Source organism: Amaranthus tricolor, chromosome 12 (assembly GCF_026212465.1).
Source record: "Amaranthus tricolor cultivar Red isolate AtriRed21 chromosome 12, ASM2621246v1, whole genome shotgun sequence".
Taxonomy (NCBI): Eukaryota; Viridiplantae; Streptophyta; class Magnoliopsida; order Caryophyllales; family Amaranthaceae; genus Amaranthus; species Amaranthus tricolor.
Window position 1 is genome coordinate 5,643,982 of NC_080058.1, and position 23,729 is coordinate 5,667,710.

General features: G+C 34.2%; 2 protein-coding genes and 1 non-coding gene across 6 annotated transcripts; 1 reads left to right on the forward strand and 2 right to left on the reverse strand.

The window, feature by feature from the left end:
* Positions 1-269: 269 nt before the first annotated feature.
* On the reverse strand, positions 270-5,562 carry LOC130828469 (E3 ubiquitin ligase BIG BROTHER-related-like). Its single transcript, XM_057694456.1, has 8 exons — positions 5,515-5,562; positions 4,025-4,192; positions 3,574-3,727; positions 3,439-3,488; positions 2,708-2,749; positions 1,508-1,629; positions 1,283-1,391; positions 270-317 (listed from the first exon to the last, which is right to left on the reverse strand). Exons 1-8 carry the CDS (start codon positions 5,560-5,562, stop codon positions 270-272), a joined length of 741 nt encoding a protein of 246 aa, XP_057550439.1.
* Positions 4,064-14,116, reverse strand: LOC130828309 (DNA repair protein XRCC2 homolog). 4 transcript variants are annotated; one of them, XM_057694222.1, is made up of 11 exons: positions 13,848-14,116; positions 13,616-13,763; positions 11,710-11,846; positions 11,331-11,401; positions 10,094-10,156; positions 8,693-8,830; positions 7,863-7,965; positions 7,160-7,220; positions 6,854-6,936; positions 5,515-5,587; positions 4,064-4,192 (listed from the first exon to the last, which is right to left on the reverse strand). In XM_057694222.1, exons 1-10 carry the CDS (start codon positions 14,022-14,024, stop codon positions 5,564-5,566), a joined length of 1,005 nt encoding a protein of 334 aa, XP_057550205.1. In that variant the 5' UTR covers positions 14,025-14,116; the 3' UTR covers positions 4,064-4,192; positions 5,515-5,563. The 4 variants fall into 4 exon arrangements, 3 of the variants coding, with proteins under 3 accessions (XP_057550205.1, XP_057550204.1, XP_057550206.1); XM_057694221.1 differs by having other exon boundaries at positions 4,138-5,136; XR_009047364.1 differs by lacking the exon at positions 7,160-7,220 and having other exon boundaries at positions 4,138-5,136.
* Positions 14,117-14,125: 9 nt separating this feature from the next.
* On the forward strand, positions 14,126-14,198 carry TRNAA-UGC (transfer RNA alanine (anticodon UGC)). Its single transcript has one exon. It is a non-coding gene; the product is annotated as a tRNA-Ala (tRNA).
* Positions 14,199-23,729: the final 9,531 nt, after the last annotated feature.

Below are 23,729 nucleotides of genomic sequence, written 5' to 3' on the forward strand. Positions count from 1 at the left end.
GAACATGACATGCTTAACTACATACATATTTATTTACATTAATGTCATAATTTAGGATAAACATATATTCATACTTGTATATACATTATGGCCTAGAGAAATCTCAAAGAATGTACAAATTATTGAAGTCGACTATCTGTGACATATTTTCTTCGTTTCTTGCTACTAATAGCTATAGTTTCTCACACATGTCACAATTAGTTACAAGCATTTTAAATTTGTAACATAAAAAATAGAAAAAAAAATAAGGTGGCAAATAATTTTTTTTGTCAAGGTTTGCTTTGTGGTGCAATTTCTATCGAACATATTGGACATACCTACAATAAGACATTTAAATAAAAATATTTAGTAATATTACACATCAATTCCCAAATAGGAAATTGAGAATTTATTGTATTGTAATTCCATTTTTATTAACATTTTGTTGATAATTTTAATTTGATTTGTTAGAAATTATTATTATTAATCAAACATATCAAGACTAAAATTTAAATATTTACATTTTTAATTTTGTAAGGAATTTGTGAAAGTTGTTTAATTATCAATAAATAATTAAACAAATCGAACCAAATGAGTTACATTGATTAAAATTTGTGTCAAAACATTTAGTTAATGAAAATGTTGAACTGATATTTTTTTCGGCCACTAAGCCTTTGGAATATGTATGGGAAAACCTCTGGTTCATGACCCTAGCCGACAAAGAACCCAAAACATTTAAACCAACCGAGTTAACCAGAAGAAGACAAATATCTATCCCTTAATTTGAACCTAAGTCCCAAAGACTATGGTAGATTAATTCATCATCATCCTATTCAATGTATCCCGCTCATAGAAAAATTATGGACAGGGTTTGGGGAGGGAGGGACGGCGGCAACTCATACCCATAAAGGAGAGCGCGGCCAAAAGAGTCCTCCGGCTCGAGAAAGATAAAGAGACGTAACTACACGAAAAAGATAAATTAAATGCCTATAAATAAAATAAATAAGTAGAACCAACTGCAAAAAAAAAAAAGAAAACAAAAAAACTAATAATAAAAGAAAAGAGAGAAGCAAAAGGGCAAGAACACCAAAAAGAAATCTAGGACATCAGTAGTCTAAAACATGGATATGGCCTCCAACTACCCCTATCCCTAGTCAGGCTCTCAGAGAGGTTTAACTCATGCAAGTCAACTTTTATTTGCTCATCCCTAGTTTATCTCTAAATTGTTGGTTCCAAATTATTAGATATAATTGTCAAAGCACCCCCTGAATGAAGAAAAATGATGGTAATGATGAAGATTTACCTTCTTAATTTGAAGCCATTGATGTATACAATCCGAATGATAGGGATGTTGGCAGTGCAAGGCAGCCAATTGTTCACCTTCTTCATACTCGATTTGACATATTACACATCTAATAAACATAATAATAAAACATATTACATATCCATATTAATTTATTAATAAAATGATTTAAATACATGATAAAAAAAAATCTAATGAAGATAACAAAAGAGGAAAATGGTTAACCTGTCAACTATAGTCTTGCTTCGAACAATTTTATGAACGTAGGAAGACAAGGAAGAAGCAATTTCTTGCGCAGATAGTCCTCGACTTTCAGCTCCCACTACTTCTCCCAATGCTATTAATTCCTGCAATTCACTTTATATTTATTTTGTGCCTATTTTTCTGTTTAAACATTTCTTATATTTCATGCCAAATTTCAATTTCATACACAACTTCGAGGACTAATGAGTAGATGTAATGAATATATACAATATCGTGAACTCTTAATCGTAGAGGTTACAAGTAAAAAGAATCTAATAAAAGTTGTTATGAATGGTGTGACTTGAGTGCACATTTGGTGTGTGCATTCATGTGGTGACTCTTGGGATGGAATTCTATAAGTATGTCATGAATGGGTGTATTAAAATGAGTCTTGATGATTGTGGTTTATGATGATGATTAAAGTATGGATTAATAAGATAATGAAGTATGAGTTATTCATGGGAGTTATAGGACCTAATGAAGAAGTTCAAAGGTTGGAAGATGCTCTACTATGCAAGTCGAGCAATACTGTCAGAAGCCCTCTAAAGTGCCGCTCGACCAGCTCGCTCGACCGAGCGAGCTCCAGAATGGGTCGAGCAAGCAGACAGAATGTAACCAGAAACTTCCTGTAGTCCGCTCGACCGAGCGAGCCTCTGCTTTGGTCGAGCGATGTCTCTGATGCTCCTAAGATGCTGTTTTTGACTCTTCAAGTTCTTGGGGATGTTTCAATATCATTTATTCATAGCTTTAATGTACTTAATGTTACTTAGTGTGATCTCTTCTATAAATAGAGAGCTCTCATTCACATTGAAATAATCATCCACAAAATACACCCCAAGTCAAACACTAGCTTATATCTCTTCTCTATTGTAATTTTCCATATTTGAGAGTTCTTTGAACTCCTTTGATAATATAAGAGATACTACACACCGGAGGACGTAGCCTAAGTTGGGTGAATCTCGTTAAATTTTTTGTGTCGTTTTATTGCTTTATTTTCTCCTACAAATATCAATATCATTGATAGCGTAATTTGTTTGTCACTAAACCTCATACATTCGATCTTGGCAATATTAGAGTTTGGAACACATTGTTTGAACTCTAATACATCGTCGTTTCCAAAAGTATTTTTAATACTTAGAATTGAAGGATATCCATTTACTTGGAGAATTAGAATTAAGTTACCTCATAAGACATTTCATCTGGATCGATTTCATCTTCTTCAAACTGCATATGATTACAGGGATGGTATCAGCCTATCAGGACAAACATTCAAATTGGGAAGGTAATGGTTTGGAGAACTTTTTGTGATAGAAAAGAATAAATTTTAATCATATTATTTAGTATTAATTTATAACATAAATAAAACAAACAAAATTGTTCATTGATAGGAAATTTATTACATTCCAATGAGGAAATAACTAAATCAAATCATATCAAAAATTATTACAAAGAGAAAAAATTACTTTAATTGCACATATCAATAAATGTCTTGTTAGGTATAGAAACTACTAAATGTGTCTCAATAGCACAATTTTTGTTTATTCCGAAGTAATAACTCTTCTATTCTAATTAAATGTCTTACTTGATTTTCATACTTGCCGATTGAGTATTAAAATACTCAATAAGTCAATATTTCTCATTGTGTTTTGTTAAAAATTGTTAAAAGTTAATATTAATAAAATTTATATTGAGATTAATAAACAAAATTTCACTTTAATGTGTTTTAACTTATGGATTGAGTTGAGGATGAAATACAAAAACTAAGTAAACGGCAGATAGCACCAAAAAACAAATGAAACAATTAATTTGAATTGGAGAAAGTAATACCGATGATAAAACATGCAAATAATTACATTTAAAAAACTGAAATAACCTTCTTTCAAAAAAAAAAAAAAAAAAAAAAATGAAATAACCTCGTCACTGTAGTTATCTTCTTCATTGTCCTCAGCAAATTCTAATTCATCTGTCACCCAAATGAAAAGGGAGGCAATCCTTTTAATTATAAAAACAAATTACTTGAAATTTATAGTTTTACTAAAAATAATTACCATAAAATTCTTGGCTTTCAAAGTTACTATCAAAGTCATTAGATGAGGAACTTCCAATTTCATCCACATCATCTTGGTCCTCCTCGATCTCATCGTCTTGTTCATGATCATCCATATCACTTTCAATTGTCTCCAGAATTGTAAATGTGCTTTCCTAATCATCAATAAAAAAAATAAAAACGTAAAATCCCTACAAATTATAAAAGTTTCTTAAATGTTTAAGGTTTTATTGACAAGCGTGGTATATTATTTTTCCTCTTTGTTCTCTTTTTTTCCAATGTTCATTTTGATTTATTTGGTTTAGGATTTAAATAAATAAATAAATTATTGTTAAATAACTCATTTAATTTATTTTTTATTTACGTAAAATTACAAATATTTGTTTTCAATCAAAAACAACAGAAGCATTTATTAACACAAGGGTAACATTAAAAAAGCAAAGAAAGAAAACCTGTTGTTGTAATGCAATAGCGAAAGCATGATCAGAATCAACCTGATCCAACTGATCAAAAGAAAGCTGCTTTCGCCCTTGCTGTTGCTGTTTTGCCTGCTCATCGTTGTTCTCCATTTTGATCGAAAATCTCTTCCCTCCGTGTATTACAATATCAACTATCTGCAGCTTTAGATTTCAACAGAGATTTAATAATATCGATCGATCAGCAAAACACCTGAAGCAAAGACAGAAAAATACATTTTAAAACAAGGAAGTTGCTTCACTTAGCCAACTTCTTCTGGGAGAAGTACTACAATACACGTTAACAAACTTTAATGCTTGACAATCTATAATCTATAATTATTACTAAAACAAAACGGTGGTGACAATGTATATATTATTTGATATTTTGACATAATTAAAACATAAAAATTTTTGTCTTTTATTTTATTTGTCATGAACTAAATTTTCACAATTACCTGCACACATAATGCAAAATATCATACATTAAAAAGGAATATAATTATAATGTAAAATTTATTTCTTTAAACTTTAATTTTTTTAATTTATACAAATATGTCAAACAATTTTAAAAAGTCGTGCATCGCACGGGTACTGTATAGTATTATTCTATTCTTGGTAGACAAGGCACATTAATCAAAGGAAGTTGCTCCTTTTACTTGCCCCAAATGATAAGTTCTTTCTTCAACCTTCATTTCGGACAAAGTTGATATGCTACAGCGGATCTTATGAGTCGTTTTGCTTTTAATCCCCAGAAAAAACAATTGAATAACCATTCTGGAAACTCTCAGTTCCTTGTGTAACACATCACCGAATAAAAATAATATTATGTAAATCAAATTGTCTAATTTTTTACACAAAATAACTTAGATGGGTAGCAGATCATCTGATACGTAACTTTACAATTCATATACTAAACTTTTTGCATCTTTTCCAGGAGGAGTCTTAAGAAATTACAACCCTGCTTTTGCTTGACGTGCTTATTGTTTCGATTGACACGCTCAAGCAAACAAATGTTAGGAATGAACATTCAACCCAGTTGCTAGTTTTTTCTTCTAGATTACCAGCGTCCAAAATCACATCGGAAAGTGCAACTTATTTGCCATAATCTACAGTTAAAAGTAGCAAAATATGAATTAACCATTAGGTGTTTTGAGAATCTATACGAGAGGATATATATACATTAATAAAAGAGATGCCACTTCAAGTGTAACACAAATTAATACAATTATTATTTTCCTGAGCAGAAAGATCATTTCAGAATCTGAAATATTAGAAGTATTTTAGAAAGAAAGAATATCTTTCACATTATTTAGTTGTCAATATCAACATTCACATCACCTCAAAGTCTCTAAAAGGGTTCTTGCTCATAAGGCCATTATATAGAAGTTCTTTTTATAGATGATATTGATATGCAATGAGATAAGACTTATAATGGACCAAACACCATCTTAACTGGCCATTAAAGGTAAAGATAAGAGAAATACCATTAGATCCTTCAAAAACTTCCATGTCGTTGACTTTTGTATATCCATATCAAGGGAGAGTCGATATGCCAGCCTGCAAATAAGTAATAAATTAGTATAAAACATACATCACCAAATCTTTAATAGGACCGTCCAAATTAGGACGCGTTTTTCATATGTGATCACTTTTAAATATTATGTGATCACTTTTGTAAGGCTTATGTGATCACTTTTAAGACCTATGTGATCATTTTAATTTTACTATGTGATCACTTTTAAAGCTTATGATCACTTTTAAAGCTTATGGAGATTTGTGTTTTGTGGAGGTGGTGATGGTGGACTTGAAAATTAAAAATGATCACATATGCTTTAAAAGTAATCACATAAGCCTTAGTTACAAGTAATCACATAGGTCTTAAAACTTATCACATAGGCTTTAAAAGTAATTACTTAAGTGATCACACATGCTTTAAAAGTAATCACATAAGCCTTAGAAGGTGTTTGGTATAGAGAGTGAAAATGGAATGGAAAGGGTACCTTTTAAGAACTTGAGATTTGATTGAATAAAATTTAAAGTTTCCAGATCTTTATACATAATTTTATTCATGTTGCATTCAAAAGAGAGAAAATCAAAAATAAAATATAAAAAATAGGGGAGAGGAAAATGATATACTTTATTAGTTAGGAGCACTTGAAGAAGAAATTATCATGGAAGAGAATCTAGCTTGAAGGTTTGAGTTTCAAAATGAAAGAAAGAAAGGTAACATTATTTATTTCCACTAGTATTTGAGAGGTAAAAAATGAGTGGCAATGGTTTCCAATAGGTAACGGTAATGGATGGCCAAAATCCATAACAAAAAACTTTCAAATGGTAACGAATAATTGAATTCGTTTCCAATCTTAAAAAATTTGATACCAAACAACCCTTTAAAGTGATTACATATGTTTTAAAAGTAACCACATAAGTTTAAAAGTGATCACACAGTAAATTAAAAATGATCACATAGGCCTTAAAAGTAATCACACAGGTCTTAAAAGTAATCACATATGCCTTAAAAATGATCACATAGGCTTTAAAGTATTCACTTACAATAGAAAAAAGTGATCACATATGCTTTAAAAGTGATAACATAAGCCTTAAAAGTGATCACATAAATATGATCACATAAGCCTTAAATATGATCACATAAGCCTTAAAAGTGATCACATTGCACTATTTCAGGGGGATCTGTGAGCTGCGATTGACAGAACACAAATGACTTTGTGGATACTGGATACCAAGCATGAGTTATTTATTGACACTTGTAATTGGAAAGACTTAAGAAGAAAGCTTCGTAGAAATCCAAACCCTTTTCCTTACATCATTGATCACAAATTTGTCTTTGAACCCTAGTGAAGGCAGTAACCATTGCACTGTGTAAACTTGCTCAGCAGTTGTATTGTCTGCATCACAAAACAGGAAGCCGTTGTCATATATACGCAGGAACAGCAACAAATAAGAAATAAACTCTACTGGAGCCTTAAATTAATGATGTATCCTTGCTTTCGACAGGCAAAAAAGACAGAGGGCTGCTTTCAGAAAATCACAACAGTGCAGAAGCAGAATACTGCAATAAATTTCTGCAAACTTAGAAAAAAGAGGATAAGAAGAGTACTCAAAAATTACAATTTCTGGCATAGCAGTCTGGATTTGATGGTCGAATAGATATCCTATGCGTAACAAAGGACTGCATGATTAAATATAAACACATCAATTGAGTTTGAGAAGAAAAAAGATAATGAAAGACATTAAGCTGACAAGAGTTCAGTAATCATGAAAATATGACTATCCAAGGAGGGAAATTAATGACATTTTTAAATTTTGGTAATATATAGATGCCTTCAACACCAAATATGATATATAAACTGTAGTACAAGCATATAAACAAGTCAACAGAGCCAAAAACAAGAAATAAAAAGAAAACTTCAAACACAACAGGATATTGAGTAAAAAACCTTGTACTACACATACTCCTCACTTCTGCAAAATGTGAGATTTTTTCTAGAATTGGGACAGAGAAGGGTGCACCGAAGAAGTACAAGAATAAAACTCTTAATCCTCTCCATACTACGATGAATTCAACAATCCACAAAGTTTGCCAACTCAAATCACAGCAGCAGTGAGGATGGTATCTAGATGAAGCCCCAGAAAAATAATAAATGTTATAGTCCAGTTTTGTAAACCCTTTGCTTATGGAAAACAGGGATTATGCTAAATGTGCAATAAGAGGAATATACTAGAAATTAAGTTACTTGGCCGCCGGCAGGAAACAGCCTAGAAAGCATTTGATAATGTTACACTTATTTTGACACTATTACAGAATCATTACCTGCCAGGCAGAAGGCATATATTCATGGGGCAGCATACTCTCAGGGCTGCTTAAAATAGTGTGTTGACCAGATGCATCTTGTGCAGACCACTTTCTGCTTGACCTGTTCAATTAGCAACTAAAATCAGGACTAGGACCTTTCAAGAATCCAATACCTGCTCAGAATGCAGCAATTTGCCAGACTTTTCATCTATGGCCTCCCTAAATGATGGGAAACATAGCACCATTGGTATTCCCTCAAAGATTACTTCCTCACAATCTAAAATACCTTAAGTGGAATGAATATTTTAGAAGTGTTTATGTTTTATTACCATCACAAACGTTTAATGTCCAGTTCAAAAAAAGAAGTTTTAGGTCCATCAGTTGCAAGGTCTAGTTTGCAATACTACTATTTCTGCTACTAGCATCTGCACCAATGGAGCAGTACATAACAAGTTGACTCAACTAATGTTATGCATATTAAATCACCATTATGGGGAATCAATCTTCAAAAGGAAATTCTGAAATTGATCTTAAATATACTAAAAACTATACACGGAATCTGTTGATAGCAAATCATCTAGGTGAATGTAAATTTTAAGCATGTAAATACACGGAATCTGTTGATAGCAAATCATCTAGGTGAATGTAAATTTTAAGCATGTAAATACACGGAATCTGTTGATAGCAAATCATCTAGGTGAATGTAAATTTGTCCTCCAATGAATGATGCAACATAAGAATTATGTGTGTGTTTCTTTTTATGATCTGCTATCTGCAGTGGATTCAAGCATTTGGAATGATGGATGAATGACTTGTTACTATACTGTCCATTAAACGAATCATGTTACCTTTTGATGTCATTTTGTGCAGGCTTATCACCAAATATTGTAGATTTTGTAGCCAAAACAAGCATTGGTTGCACTTGCAGAAAATTTTGAATCTCATGGACTACAGCTTCCATCACACTTTGAAGTGAGAATATTTTCCTGAATGGTTTGACAAAGTATTACAGTTCAGCTAAATCTAGATAAACTTATTAATCTAGTAATCATAGAAAATATTCATTTTGAGACATATAGGAAATGGGTAAACAGACTTGTAAGTTGAATATTTCTTCAGGCACAGACAAAAAGAAAGATCTAAGTGGATCATCTTTATAATAACTTGGTAGAGGTGGAGGCGAGTAAAAACTTTATCTTCAGCTACTCTGAAATCTGAATTTACGATTCCCCTCATAGACTAAAGCCAAAATGATCATAAGGTACCTACCAAACTCCACCGCGACTTCCTCTGCTAAAAACCACCAAACCTCTCAAAAAACAGCAAGACATCATATAGAAAGGCACAAGATTGTTGATGGATGTTCACAGCCGCTTGCAATAAAAATAAACAATAATGAAGAGTGAGCATACAAACCAACTATTGCTTTAAGTTGAACCATTCACTCACATAACATTTGCTCTGGTGTCCATATAACATTCACAGTGGCAGTTAAGAAACCTCAAAGATACTTTAGCATGCTTTAAACAAAATATAAGGTTTCGCTAGCCATGTAATGTAATAAGTCCACTTCCACAAAATAAGATGTCGCTGCCCACATGCCCCACAAGCATAGAATAAAAACAAGGCCGCATCGGTCACGTTGTAAAGGTTTTCAAAACAAACGAACCGATATGTCCCACGTTGTAAAGGTGTAAAAAAACCGCGTTTAGGGCGCATTAAGGGATATCTTATAGTTTCGACCGATATTTACGCGATATGATAACCGCATCACTCCCGTTACCGCATCAGCGTTCCGTTACCGCGCTCACAACCATTACCACATTTTTACACTATGCCCACTAGGAACTCAAACATGCATCCATTTTTGCTTCATGTAGTCTCGAAAACTGAAATAAAAGCTAATACCCAAAACCAGATTCAAAATAGCTGGCACTGCTAATCCCAGTGACAGTGAGAGAAGCTAGAAGGAGAAGAAATTGTTCCAGCTTCAGCCAACAAAATTTTTTAAAAAAATATGTTTGAAAAGGAAAAAGGAATATGGGGTGAGACTAAGCCCAGAAAGTTTATTCATCTCTCAAATGTGCAATAAATATAATACAAGAGAAATTGAAACAAAGAACATGCAAACTGTTTTACAAGAAGAAATTTAACCAAGTAGACCTGACTAAGCAGAAACATCGAAATTAGAAAATGAATGGGAGGATATAATTAACCAATAACCACTATTAACTTGGTATAGAGCATACCTGTTGCTAGACCTCGAAGGAAAGGAAGTTGAAGCACGGTCAACCCAATAATAAGCTCCTATACTGACAGGATATAGAGCTTGATCATTTTATCAAAGAAATCTCACTAAATTACTACTATTCAATTTCAATAGAGCTAAGTACCTAAAGGCATATCACAGACCTGAGCAAAAGAAATTAAATATGTCCCCAATATTTCGCTTATCATTTCAAAGAAAAAAAGGCAAAACATTTGACACTTCAATTTGAACATCATGGAGACTTTTACAAAAAAATTAACATGACATTTAAAACATGTACTCAAATTCAATATAAACAACAACTTTAGAGGGAATTGGTTGATTTGGAGAGAAATGGATAATAGTTCTTAAAACTAAAACCCTGGGAAATGCTGAATGCATCAGTATTAACAATGGGCATAAAGCTTGACCAAAGAATAGAGAGCAAACATTGATTAAATAGAAGAATTGTTTAGGTACTATCCTAGGTTATACACAAGTGTGAATTTTGAGTTCATGGGTAATATGTACTTCTTGGAACAAACATATCAATCATTTTAAAACCTAAGTAAACAGGAAACAACTTGCATATTTTTAACTAAAGCAAGTGAATAGAACTGTCATTGTGTTGTATGTATGCACAGCCAAAGTAACTACGGATAAGCACAACCATAACTTAGGAAAAGTACAGCAAAATGAAATATTAGAACAATAACATGTAAACAGTTTCCAAAAGCTGCTAAAGGCTAAAAAATAATCAAATGAAGGCCTTTGTAGATCTCTGTTTCTTTACCCTTCTTGATTAGTACATGCTGCTATAAATGCGAAAAACCATACCCTCGATCAATTAGAATTCTGTAACTTGTTATTAATGCTTACTTTCCACACTGGGCGAACCCATTCTATCAAGACATCTCCAAAAGAAATGTTTTTAAGGAATAGGTTTACTGCGCACTAAGATCACTTCCTACTTGCTATCTATGGCTTGAGAGTACTAATTTCTTTTGCTATAATTGGTATACATGTCATCACATTCTTCTATTTATTTGATCACTCAAACTGAGTACAAAACATGCAATTTATAGTTTATGAAAATATAGATGATTTTATATGAACCAGAACAAGTAATTTTGAGAAGAGATGTACTGATATCATCAGATGGAAATCTAAACATAAGACGGTGCTTTCAGTTCAAAATAGATACACAACAAGAATATCATTTTTAAGTTAAGACAAACCTGTCAATCATCATGAAACAAACTTTTGAAGCAAGCTCTTGCCTTCTTGCATTAAATCGGTAGCTTAGATTCTAAAAGTCAATTGGAAAAGACATTTTTCAATGCATCAATAACAACACGCGATATTGAAAATGCCAACTAGCAAGAACCATCAATAATGATAAACTAAGAAATGCTAAGATATAGCAAGAATGATGGTTCAAACTTCCATATTCAATTCAAAAACAGAATAGAGGGTAATGATGTCTATATAGCTGTTAGCCTAATGACATGGAAATGAAATATTGCTTTCTTTTTGCTAATGTCCATATTTGTCTAGCCAAAATAACAAGTCAAAGGAGGTATAACCAATAACAATCCAAGGGTTTTAATTCCTCACCTTCAATGTAGCAAGAAATTCTAAACTATCATAACAGCGAACATATAGGAAGCGTTCCAAGCATATGTTGATTAGTTCCTCATCACAGGTCCAATCTCTAACATTGTGTAGCTCGTCCTTCACTTCTAAATTTGATTCTGAACGAGTTATTACATCAACTATCAGTGGACAAGAGGACCCATATAGGCATATGTCACAATATGAAGCACCTCCATGAAATCAGGGAAACATATAGACAAATACATGCTGGATTGATTGAAGTAATACAACATTCTAATAAAAACCGTATTTGAGACACTTTACCAGCACCAAATTAAAATTGAAAAGAACTTAAGACCTTTATCGTAGCAGAGCCATTTGGCATGGCTGATGCAAGCGTTCGACAAACATAATATGTTTGGATAACATTCCTTCAATGTGACTCTAAATAATCTTGGGGATCTCAAGGTTAAGAACAATCAAAGGATTTATTGATGCAGTTTTCAGTTTTCACAAACAGCTAAACCACATATCAGCTATATTCATGTGTCTTGATATTGATTTGATTTGCATATGAGTATCTGTCATGAATTTGATTTTCCCACAATCTTCCCATAGTTAAGATTTTCACAATCAAAAAGAAGGGTAAGATAATCTAATTTAAGCATTCAAAAGGTGTTAGGGTTAGATTGAATTGAACAAAGAAAGAACTCAAACAAAGATTAAAACATAAATTGCAAAACAAAGAAAACAACACACAACTTGGTAGGTGGGAAAAATCCTAATATCAATTTGATATAGACTATAAAACCCCACCTTTGAACAATTGAATGAATATTATTGCTTTAGAATTAAATGATTACAAAGCATAATCCAAACTCTACAAGAAGAATACCCCTTAGAAAGTTTCTATGATAATTAAAGAAAATCCCAAAAACCTCTCACTAAAACACTATGTTTTGAATGTGGCACTCAATCTCTAATTCCCAATTGCTAGATCAATTTGATCTTACATAATATGTACAAGAGATATACAAGAGCCTTATATAAGCTCTGGAACCAGAAGGAAACACAAATGAATACATTTGAATGATATAACAACCTGCGTTTAAAACAGAATACTAGACAGGTTCGCTCGACCAGGTCGAGCGACTTAAGTGAGGTCAAGCGCCGGTCGAGCGAGAGATCAGTAGCTTTTGATATATTGCTCGAACAGGTCGAGCAGCGTGGCAAGATCGAGCCAAGGTCAAGTGAGCATCAGGTCTAAACAGACCACTTTACTAGTTTTCACCAAACTTCAAAAGCATCCATTTACCATGTCAAACCTTCAAACCTCATACATCATCTTCATATTCACATTGGGATTATTGAGTCACCATAATATAACAAAAGAAATTCAAAACCTTGCACCTCCAACACCTTTAAAACTTTCCCACACTGAACATTGAAGAATTGAATGAAAGAAGTTTCTCCTTTAGTTTTTAAGCAGTAAATTTGAAGCACCACTACTGACTCATTCACCGATGTTTGTTTCATTTTAGGCTTTAAGCAACCCGGGAAACCTACAATGGCTTTAAGGTTCACCATTAGTATAGTATACCATTCATTTTAGACTTTAAGGTTCCTCTTTAGTAAATTTGAAGCACCACTATTGACTCAACCAACAATGTTTGAAGAATTGAAATGAATTGAATGAAAGAAGGTTCCTCTTTAGTATAATATACCATTCATTTCAGGCTTTAAGCAACCTGGGAAACCTACAATGGCCCTCAACACACTAACAAAAATTGCATGATGCAACCAAAATTCACAATTGACTCAACCAACGATGTTTGTTTCAAAAAGTACAAGCAATTCTCCAAATACGTAAACTACATCATACAAATTGAATCATTACACAAACAAAATGAATGAGAAGATAACATACGAAGAACAGTAAAAATGCGAAGCTTAAGAAGTTGCAGAAGGCGTAAAACATCAAACCGACAATCCAAGTCAATATACATCACCGATTGCTCAAGTCCTCCATAACTTACACCTTTCCACACTTTGGGTAAAATACAATCAATCGCAACCTAAAAAAACACAATCAAACTTATTATAAACATCAATTCTTAAGTTTAGAATTCAAATTATAATAGAAAATGAGAGAAGAACACCTGAAGAAGGATGTGAGTTTTGGCGGAAGGAGAAGGACCAACGATTTCAACGACATTGCCAGGGCGAAGAGGAAGGCGATGAAGAGGCGGAAGAAGAAGAGGAGGACGCGAACTAGAAACCCTAGATAGGAAAGTTTTCGCTGTTTCGTCGGTAGATATCCAATTTCTCACCTCCATTGGAAGTCTGTGAAGCTTTGCGGATTCGTCTTTCGGCGGGAACGAAGGAAATACTCCTTCCTACCAGTGGTAATATATAACGTTAATAATAAGCACAAAATGGGGATGTAGCTCAAATGGTAGAGCGCTCGCTTTGCATGCGAGAGGCACGGGGTTCGATCCCCCGCATCTCCATTTTTAAATGTCAAAACTTTTTTTTGAAAACTTTTTTGGAAAAATAATGTGTATGAGCAATAATGAGATTGAAATCCAAAATAAAATAGAAAATTAAATAACACATAAATTACGTTTCATATGAAATCCAAAATTACCAATCCAAATCTTTTTTTTTTTTTTTGGCAATTATGAGTATTATATACCAAAGGAAAACAAGATACAATCTTTAGCTGGAACTTAACTCCACCTAAAGCCCCATATGCTAGTCTACGCTCAAGACAAAAATACGAGCGAAAGACTAACCTACCCCAAAAGAAACAACATCTATCTAGTTACAAGCATTTCTTTCATTCTGAAGTTGAAACTACCCCAAAAGAAACAACATCTATCTAGTTACAAGCATTTCTTTCATCCTATTGTTTACCCTCCCTGCTATTCTAAATACAATATAGTTAGTAACCTCCTTCGTATTACTAGTACGATTCTCAAAAATCTTTCTGTTGCGATGCATTCAAATGCTGTATATCATTTCAGTCCAGACGCCAACAATAAGCTTCGCTCGGTCAGTTTTCTTCTTATTTATTTTGCTCATCTTTAGAATTTCATCCTGGAGGTTGGAGACGTCCTGTAATTAAGGAAACTAAACAGTTGGTTTCGGACATCTTGCGTGAACTGACAGTCATAGAGCAGGTGTTGAGCTGATTCATTAGCCCCGCTACAGAAAACGCAATTAACGTCCTCGATCACCTTCCATTTCTCGACTCGATCCTTAGTAGCCAATCTGTTTTGGATTGCTAGCCATGTGATGAACCTTGCGCTTGGACTGGCGATATTCTTAATCATGATGTTTCCCCACGGAACATGGGGGCATCTGCAATTAACATCTCATATGTTTTCCCTATAGAGAACTCGTTCCCTTTAGTTATGCTCTCCCATTCCCCTAGGCTGTCTACTATAGTTCTATGTTTGATGATCTTATTAAAGCTCCACGAAGCGTGAATGGGAACTTTCACGTTCGTTACATCCTGCAATTTCATATAGTAGCTGTGAACCCATTTTACCCAGACATTATCCTTTTTGCGGGCTATGTTCCACAAGTGTTTGAGCATAGCCGCTTTGTTCCAAATGTACATATCTTTCAGGTTCAGCCCTCCCTTGGAATAGGGTAATATTAATGATCTATAGACATCATCCACCATCTTAATCAGTTTTTTCGGGAGGCAAAAGATTTGAGCCTAAAAGTTTTTCATCCCCCTATGACACTTCGAACGAGCTAGATTCTACCTGCATATGATAACAAACGTGAAGACCAAAACTTGACCCTACCAACGATCTTGTCTACCAACGGCCTGCAATCTCTAGAATTCAGCTTCTTGGAGTGAAGGGGAACTCCCAGGTATCTAAAAGGAAAGACTCCCTCCTTCATGTGCAAAAGGTGTACAAGCTGCTCTTTGTGGTATCTATCCACCCCCGATAAATAGATGTTGCTTTTACTCGGGTTGGCATGAAGCCCTGAGGCCTTGGAGAAACGGTCGAAGGAACTCATCATGCTACTAACTGAAGGATGGTCAGCACGGCAGAACAGGAGGAGGTCATCCGCGAACAACAGATGCGTGATACCCACTTTCTTACATCTAGGGTGGTAGTGGAAGCTCGGACTATCAGTCATATTGCGCATAAGCCTGGACAAGTACTCCATTGCAATGGCAAATAAATAAGGGAAAATGGGATCGCCTTGGCGTAGCCCTTTTTGCAGGAAAAATCTTGAGGGGAGTTCCATTTACTAGGATAGAGTAGGAGACTGTCGTCACGCATGGTCTGATCCAATCCATGAATTTAGGAGGGAAGCTCATCTCTTCCATAACAGAGAACAGAAACACCCAGTTGATTGAAGCATAGGCTTTCCGAAGGTCCATCTTGATCATACATCTCGGGCTGTTGTTTTTGCGAGAATACCCTTTGATTAGCTCCACAGCTAATAATATGTTATCAGCCATTTCCCTACCCGGTATAAACCCTGATTGAGCTGGATCAATCACTTTCCCAATCACCTTTTGGAGTCTCCCAGCTAGTACTCTGGATATGATCTTGTAGATAACTGTGCAGCAGGAAATCGGTCTATAATCTCCAACCTTACTAGCATTCTTAGCCTTTGGGATTATCGTGACCGAAGTGCAATTGTAAGGGGGGAAAAGGGTATTGCTGTTGAAAAAATCTTTAATGGCATTAATAAGGTCATGCTTGATAATATCCCATGTGTTTTTGAAGAAGTAGGCATTGAAACCATCAACCCCTGGGGCTTTATTGTCACCCATCCCAAAGAGAGCTTCCTTGATCTCATCCTCGCTAACCTCCTGGATAAGTATCTGAGCGTTGTCGGTATCAATCTGGGGACCTTCTCTCATAATGTTCTTGTCTATCATCTGGAGATAAGTAGTCGCCGTACCTTGGAGTTTTTGGTAAAACTGGGTGATCTCGGTGTGAATTTCTCCAGTGTTGCTATGCCACTTGCCCTCAGCATCTTGAAGCTCGTAGATAGTATTAGAGGCCCTTCGCTCTTTGATGGTAGCGTGGAAGTAAGTCGTGTTCTCGTCTCCATATCTCATCTAATTTATTCTAGCCTTTTAGAGAAGCGCCATGTCTTCAACTTTCCTCCATTTTCTCACTTGAGTGGTTGCATCGTGTTCTCTTTGGTGAAGGTCGTCAGCCATGGGGGTAGTTTGCATTTCAGTTTGAATATTGTCCAGTTTACCCTCCCACTCTTTAATTTTATCGTTGATCCCTGAGAACTCCTTTGTGTGCAACTGTTTTAGGCCTATTTTGACATTTTTCATCTTGTACCAAAGCCTCTGCATCCCTGTGCCTTTAGTTGTGGTCTGTCATGCCTCCCTTACCACTTTCAGGAAGTCCTGGTGCTCACACAGATAGTTGAGGAAACGGAAAGGCTTGCTCTCCTTCTGATTTTGGCGGGTGAGGGTCATAAGTAAGGGAGTGTGATCTGACGTGTGAGGATTAGCGTAATACACACTCGCTTGACTATACCTGTCCATCCATTGCAGATTCCCTATAGCATGGTCTATCTTTGTTAGAGTGCGATTATCCCCTTTCTCCTTATTAGTCCAGGAGAACTTATGATCTCGCTCTATGACTGGGTGAAGCTCCGTGTCCTCCATCCACTTACGCATATCGTACATCTCATAAGTTGTAACCTGTGATCTGTTCTTTCTGTGCTCCTCTTTGTAAATAGCATTAAAGTCTCCAATGAAGAGGCAAGGAGTGTCATGGTTTACCCCCAGCAACTCTGGCCAAAGGTCTTTCCTATCACTCACACTATGAAGCCCAAAAACAAAGATGACATGATAGCTCTCCTCCATATTGATCGGGGTGATTTTTGTGGCAATGAATTGTTGATGAGTCTCACACGTTTCAAGTTTGCACGTGTCATATCTCCAACCAATCCAAATTCGCCCTTTTGCATGATGACTATAGTTGGAACTCCAATTCCATTTATTGCCAAGCTTTTTGTAGATTTTCTTTGCATTTGCTTCTTTGATCTTAGTTTCCATCAAACCTATCACACTGATGTTATTTATCTCAAGAAAGTGGCGGACTTTCTTGGTTTTGTCAGGGCTATTCATGCCCCTTACATTCCAGGAGGAGATGATTATTGGGATGAGAAAATTTGAGGGTTTCCGCCCCTTTCCTTGCAAGTCAGGCCAGGTGCTTCATTTTCTTCATGGTCTCCTATGCCTGCATCTCCTGCTTCTATTTCTACACTTTGGGGTTTGTTTCTTGTCTCCTTTGGATGGTGTCTACGAGCGGCCTTCCCTGGAGGAACTGGGGACCATCCATCTTCGTTTCCCTCCTCCTGACTATTGTTGTTATTTATGCTTTGCTTTTGTGGGCTACACGATGGGTCACACTCTATCTCTTGTTTCTCCTCTTCTTGGGGTGCGACTATTGCCAATTTGTCTCGGAGTTCCTCAATATTCAAAGCACCCTTCATCACTTTGGCTATAGTCTGCGGGATCCACATTTTCCTAATTCCGTTTGTTTCCTTCTCAGCTTTCCTAGGTTGTTCATCAAGGTGGTGAAAGGGTTCATTTTTATCTTTGCAATCATGACCCACTTTATTACATCTGCGGCAAAAGAAAGGTCATCATTCAGGTATTGCTTTCTGAGTGAATTCTCGCCCTGTATTATCTCGCACACTGATCTCCTTAACAAAATCCTGAGTTATATCCATTTCCACTAAAACCCGAGCATAGGACACTTTCCTTTGGTTCATGGTACATTCATCAGCTAGGACTGGGACACCAACAGCACTCATAATTCTACTTAAGGTTTCTTCTCCCCAACAATGGAGAGGGAGATTAGGGAGTCTGATCCACATCGGAATAACCCTTAGAATCTCTGCCTTGAAATCAAAGTTTGCGCTCCATTTCTTAACTACTATTGGGGCTCTGTTAAGGAAATATGGGCCTCCTTTAAGGATTTCAGAGCATTCACTCTCAGAATTGAATTTGAGAATGAAGTAGTCTTCCTCATGTGCGTGAATAGTAGGCATAAGAACATGAGTCCAGTGTTTGTGAATGAAGCCACGAATAATATCAACAGAGGTATTGCCACCAACAACATACAACACAACAGCTTTTTCCCAAAGTTTCACTAAGTTCTCTACATCCTGAGTCTCAATATGCACAATTGGTTTACCCTTTTCAAAGGAAGGTGGCACAAATTTAAGGGGCATACCAGAAGGGGGAGTATTATGGCTTGATACCTTATCCTTCCACGCAGTGAGCAACGAAGGCTTCATGGTTGTTCTGTCTGAAGCAGAAACCTTTCCAAGGATTGGGAAATCGTCCAGAGGCTGCTTCTGAGGATTCCCACCACTTCCATCAGTGTCTGATTGAGGAGCAGCTACTGGATGCGGTTTTCTTGCCATGGATTGTAGCTGTGATTCCAAGGTTTCCAAATCTAATGAATAATATGTCACTTATGTAATAAATGAGTATGAAATAAGAATTATCACTAATCCAACTTATCAAAAAACTAAATCATATATCATACCTTACAAATAAATAACAAGGGAATTATTTTTTATTTTTTTTATCTTGGCAACTAATCAAACATATATAATTGAACTGTTATTACTTATTAGTTGTATTTATAAGTAAAATAAATTCTCTTTTTAATCCAAAAATATTGTTATTGATTTTAAAAGTTGTCTTATACGCACCTATTACCAAAAGTGTATTTTTTTTTATATATTTTTTTTCCTAAACGGCTCATATGCAAGATACTTAGAAACTATAATAGATATATTTTTCACGACGTATTAACAAAAAGATTTTTAAAAACTAATAATTCTATTTATTTTACATGTGACTCACAAATCTTTAAAAATTAAAAAATTAAATTACACTTAACTTTAAAATTTGAACTACATTCCTCCCCACTCAAACTAACATAATTTACAATCTGACTCAAAACAAAATGATCAATCACAAAATAATTAGGGTTATTTGACATATGAATTATGGTTGGCTATTTTTTTTGTTTTCTTAAGCTAGTATTCTCATCACTATTGCTGCCCATCCTTGGACAAGGCCTACAAAGGATTGGACATGTTTTAAAATTTAATTATAGGAGTATTAGTTTAGGTCTATAAACAATGTCCTTTATTTCCATGGGCTAAACATTGAAAATTTGAACAAAATAAGCAAAATTATACAAAAGAAACTCAAAATAAGTGTTGGTAAAACTTATTTCTCAAAGTACTTTTAGTCCAATGCTAAGGTATGAGGTTTGTTCGTTGTTAGTAACAGCGGACGATTTTTAGGGTGACTTTTTAACTCAGTTTAAGTTATTGACCGCTGTTAGTAACAGTGGGTCATATGCAAATAAAAAAATCGGTTAAGGTATGAAACAATTGCCCATTGTTATTAACGACGGGCCATTACAACATCCAAAAGGCAACGAAAGTCAAAAAAGTCAAAACAAGTCAATTCAATCGCCCCCACTTAGTTAGGGCTGGCGATTACTTGGCTGACTTATTTTGATTCAGTTTTAGTAATTGTATGCTGTTAATAACAGCGAACAAACTCCATACCTTAGCATTCAACTAAAAGTGCTTATTTTGAGATATAAGTTTTCCCAATGCTTATTTTGAGATTTTTTAATATAATTTTGCTTATTTACTACAAATTTTCCTAAAGACTTAGAGTTCTTTTATTTCAGATTATAATGGACCAATTCAAAATAATTTATTAAGTCATGTACAGTTCTTATTTATAAAAAGTTGAACATAATGTTTGCTATTAATCGTCAATTGGAAAACAATCTTGTTGTAAGATGTGTTCTATAAATGGGTCAAATAACCCAACTAATACAAATTATTAACATACGAACTCCATTTTGAGTACGAGATAGACTCTCACAAGAACAGCTCTATCGGAAATTTGAAAATAATAACTATATTAGTTTGTGTGTTACACTAAAATTACATCTCTTTTATTATTTTATCTATCCTCTAATATAGATTCTCAAACATTACAAAAATGTTGTAGGTAGTCTCCAGGTCGAGCCAACTAACATTGTACAATTAAAAAGCAAAAGCGTGCTCATGCTGCTATTTGAAATTATTTTAAGATATTAAAGTTGGTATTTTAACCTATTCGAGGTTGTATTTTTACTTTTTTTGTTTTTGAAAATTGAAAGATACTAAATAAACAAACACTAAATATTAAAGAGATCAAAATTGCAGGCATAAAAACTCCGAGAAAGAAAAAAACCATAAAAAAAGAACAAATAATATCCAGGCCACCTAAAGACAAAGCATAGGAGAGGACTATGCGATATATCATTCAAGCTTATACATCAAGACCATTATGTGCAACTAACCAAGCCATCCCTCTTGAGAAACCGTCTTTTTTAAAGACGGTTCTCAAAAGCCAAGCCCATTATGTTAATTTTAAAAAAACCTGACGCGCGCGTTTAAGTGTAATGTAAAAAGTCACGTAATATATTTGGAATTATAACAACATTTATTTTGGGTTATAACATAATATATTTGAAGCTATAATATATATAATATATATATATATATATATATATATATATATATATATATGAATGAGGTTATAACAACATATATTTGTGGTTATAACATATTATATTTCGGGTTATAACATAATATATATACTTCGGTATATAATGGTTTGTGTTTGAGGGTATAATATTTTTATAACACCAAATATATTATGTTATAACCCCAAATGTATGTTGTTATAACTCCATATATATTATATTATTACTTCAAATATACATTGTTACAACTCTAAATATATTATATTGGTTTAGTTATGCTTTTAAATTATATATTTATATAGATCATCATCATCTTATTCAGTGTATCCTGCTTATAGATTAATTATAAACAGGGTCTGGGGAAGAAAGGACGGCGACAATTCATACCTATAAAGGAGAGCGCGGCCAAAAGAGTCCTCGACTCGAGAAATATATATATATATATATATATATATATATATATATATATATATATATATATATATATATATATATATATATATATATATATATATATATATATATATATATATATATATATATATATATATGGGGTCAAGTTCAAGTGAAATCAAACATAAGAACCAATTTGTCTCATAAAAATGAATTACTTTCTTACAGAAAATGTGTTACTCTTTGACAAAAGAATGTTACTTTTGTTTCAAAAAAAGCTGGTGTTTTTTTAACAAAAAATTGTTACTTTTAGAAAAAAATATTTTTTTCAAAAAAACAAACATATTACAAAGTAACACGTTTTTTCTGAAAACTAATATTTGCTCCTATTCATCTAATGTGTCCCATTTGACTTTCTCACCATTTTTTAGGTGGTCATATGGGACCACATGTGAAAGAAGAAAATAGTTTTTTAAAATTTTTATAGGGTTAAAGTGGGGTTAGTAGATGTAAAGGCGTGAAAAAACTAAGTTTAGTAAGGGTAAATTAGTAAAGATAACATACCTAAAATAGAAATGAGACATTTAGAGTGACTTGACCAAATAAGGAAATGAGACACTTAAGATGAATAGGAGGGAGTATCTTTTTATGTAAAAAGTAACATCCTTTTATGAGTTTTTTTCAAAATTTTTTTCTTAGAGTAACCCTTTTTTGCCTAATAGTATCATAAAAAAACAGTATTATCTTTTGCTTAAAAATAACACTTTTTAGTAAAAAGTAACACTTTTTTATAAGACAGATTAATTGTAACATCTCGGAATAACTCTGGTCGTACGAAAAGAGAAGATGACCTTTTAAAAACGAGACAACTATAATCCGAGTCAAACCGGGATGTTAGAAAACAGTTTTAAATGGATTTGAAGTTAAGGAAAACGTGCGGATCGAGTTCTATTAGCGTTATTATGAACTACTAGATAAGAAATTCTTAGCAGCGGATAAGAACGAAAAGTTAAATCCACTTATTACAACTTGAGAACGATGATCGCCTCATAAAACCAAATTTTCTTTAAACTCAATTTTGAAGTTCTTATCAAGACTTCTCTATCCTAATAATTTATTTCTTCAAGGGACAATCCTCACTCCCCAGACCTGCAACTTAACTTACTGCTAGTCATTGCCCAGATAGGTAACAACATCATCGCAGGGTCGTTAAGACCAAAAGTACACGTCAGCAATCGTCGCATATCAAATAAATAATAACACAAGAGTAAGTTTTAATTTAATAGCTGACAATTCACAGAACCGTACGCTTCGATCATGCTAATTAAGAATAATTATTTCATGTAAAGATTAGTCAGCCATACTGCTGTACTATCCAGCCATACTGCCGGTACACTCCAATCTCCATAAGTGAGACAATACATTAGGGGGAGCTAACCCCTAAGCAAGTCTCTACCATAGACACTCGCCTTACTTCGGTGCCTATGGTTAAGTATGCATACCCCCGCGGTGGCTCATAATGCCCCCATATACCGCGAGTAAATCATTTCCACCAATTGACGTCATACTACGTCCACTTTAAGGTTAGTGAGGTCATACTACCTCTGCTTATCAAAACAATGTATAAAAATTATTTATTCGAAGGATAATATTATTCGTACTATATATCCATGATTTACTTTTGTATACCATTATTATATGATACATCGGACTAATGCGAACTTCGCTGCGTGACATACCTTAAGCAAGATAACCAACTCACAAGCGTCTTAATCAATTCCCGGTCACGAATCGACTTCCTACAAGGTTCAATCGTATTCGGGAAATAAGCACACATACACATTTTCCTCAAATCATCCATAACACACACATACAATTACATCCATACCTATAATACTACACACAACATGAACATTCATCACATACTATAACATGGCAAATACACAAAACAGGACAGCCTATACAATCTGTCCAGAAACCCAACTTAAAACTGTCAAACTGAAAATATCGACTTCACCGTTGCGTCCGGAAGGCGTCAAAACCCCCGGGTACCAATTTTCATAATTT

Excerpts from the sequence above, each read along its gene's own strand:
- LOC130828469 (XM_057694456.1), bottom strand. The coding sequence starts at position 5,562 with ATGGATATACAAAAGTCAACGACATGGAAGTTTTTGAAGGATCTAATG. Across the intron at positions 1,630-2,707 it reads CAGATGAAATGTCTTATGAG|GAATTAATAGCATTGGGAGA; the intron begins GTAACTTAATTC and ends AGTGAATTGCAG. Across the intron at positions 318-1,282 it reads AATGGCTTCAAATTAAGAAG|GTATGTCCAATATGTTCGAT; the intron begins GTAAATCTTCAT and ends GTCTTATTGTAG.
- LOC130828309 (XM_057694222.1), bottom strand. The coding sequence starts at position 14,024 with ATGGAGGTGAGAAATTGGATATCTACCGACGAAACAGCGAAAACTTTC. Across the intron at positions 11,402-11,709 it reads AATTTCTTGCTACATTGAAG|AATCTAAGCTACCGATTTAA; the intron begins GTGAGGAATTAA and ends ATTGACTTTTAG. Across the intron at positions 8,831-10,093 it reads CCTTCGAGGTCTAGCAACAG|GAAAATATTCTCACTTCAAA; the intron begins GTATGCTCTATA and ends CAAACCATTCAG.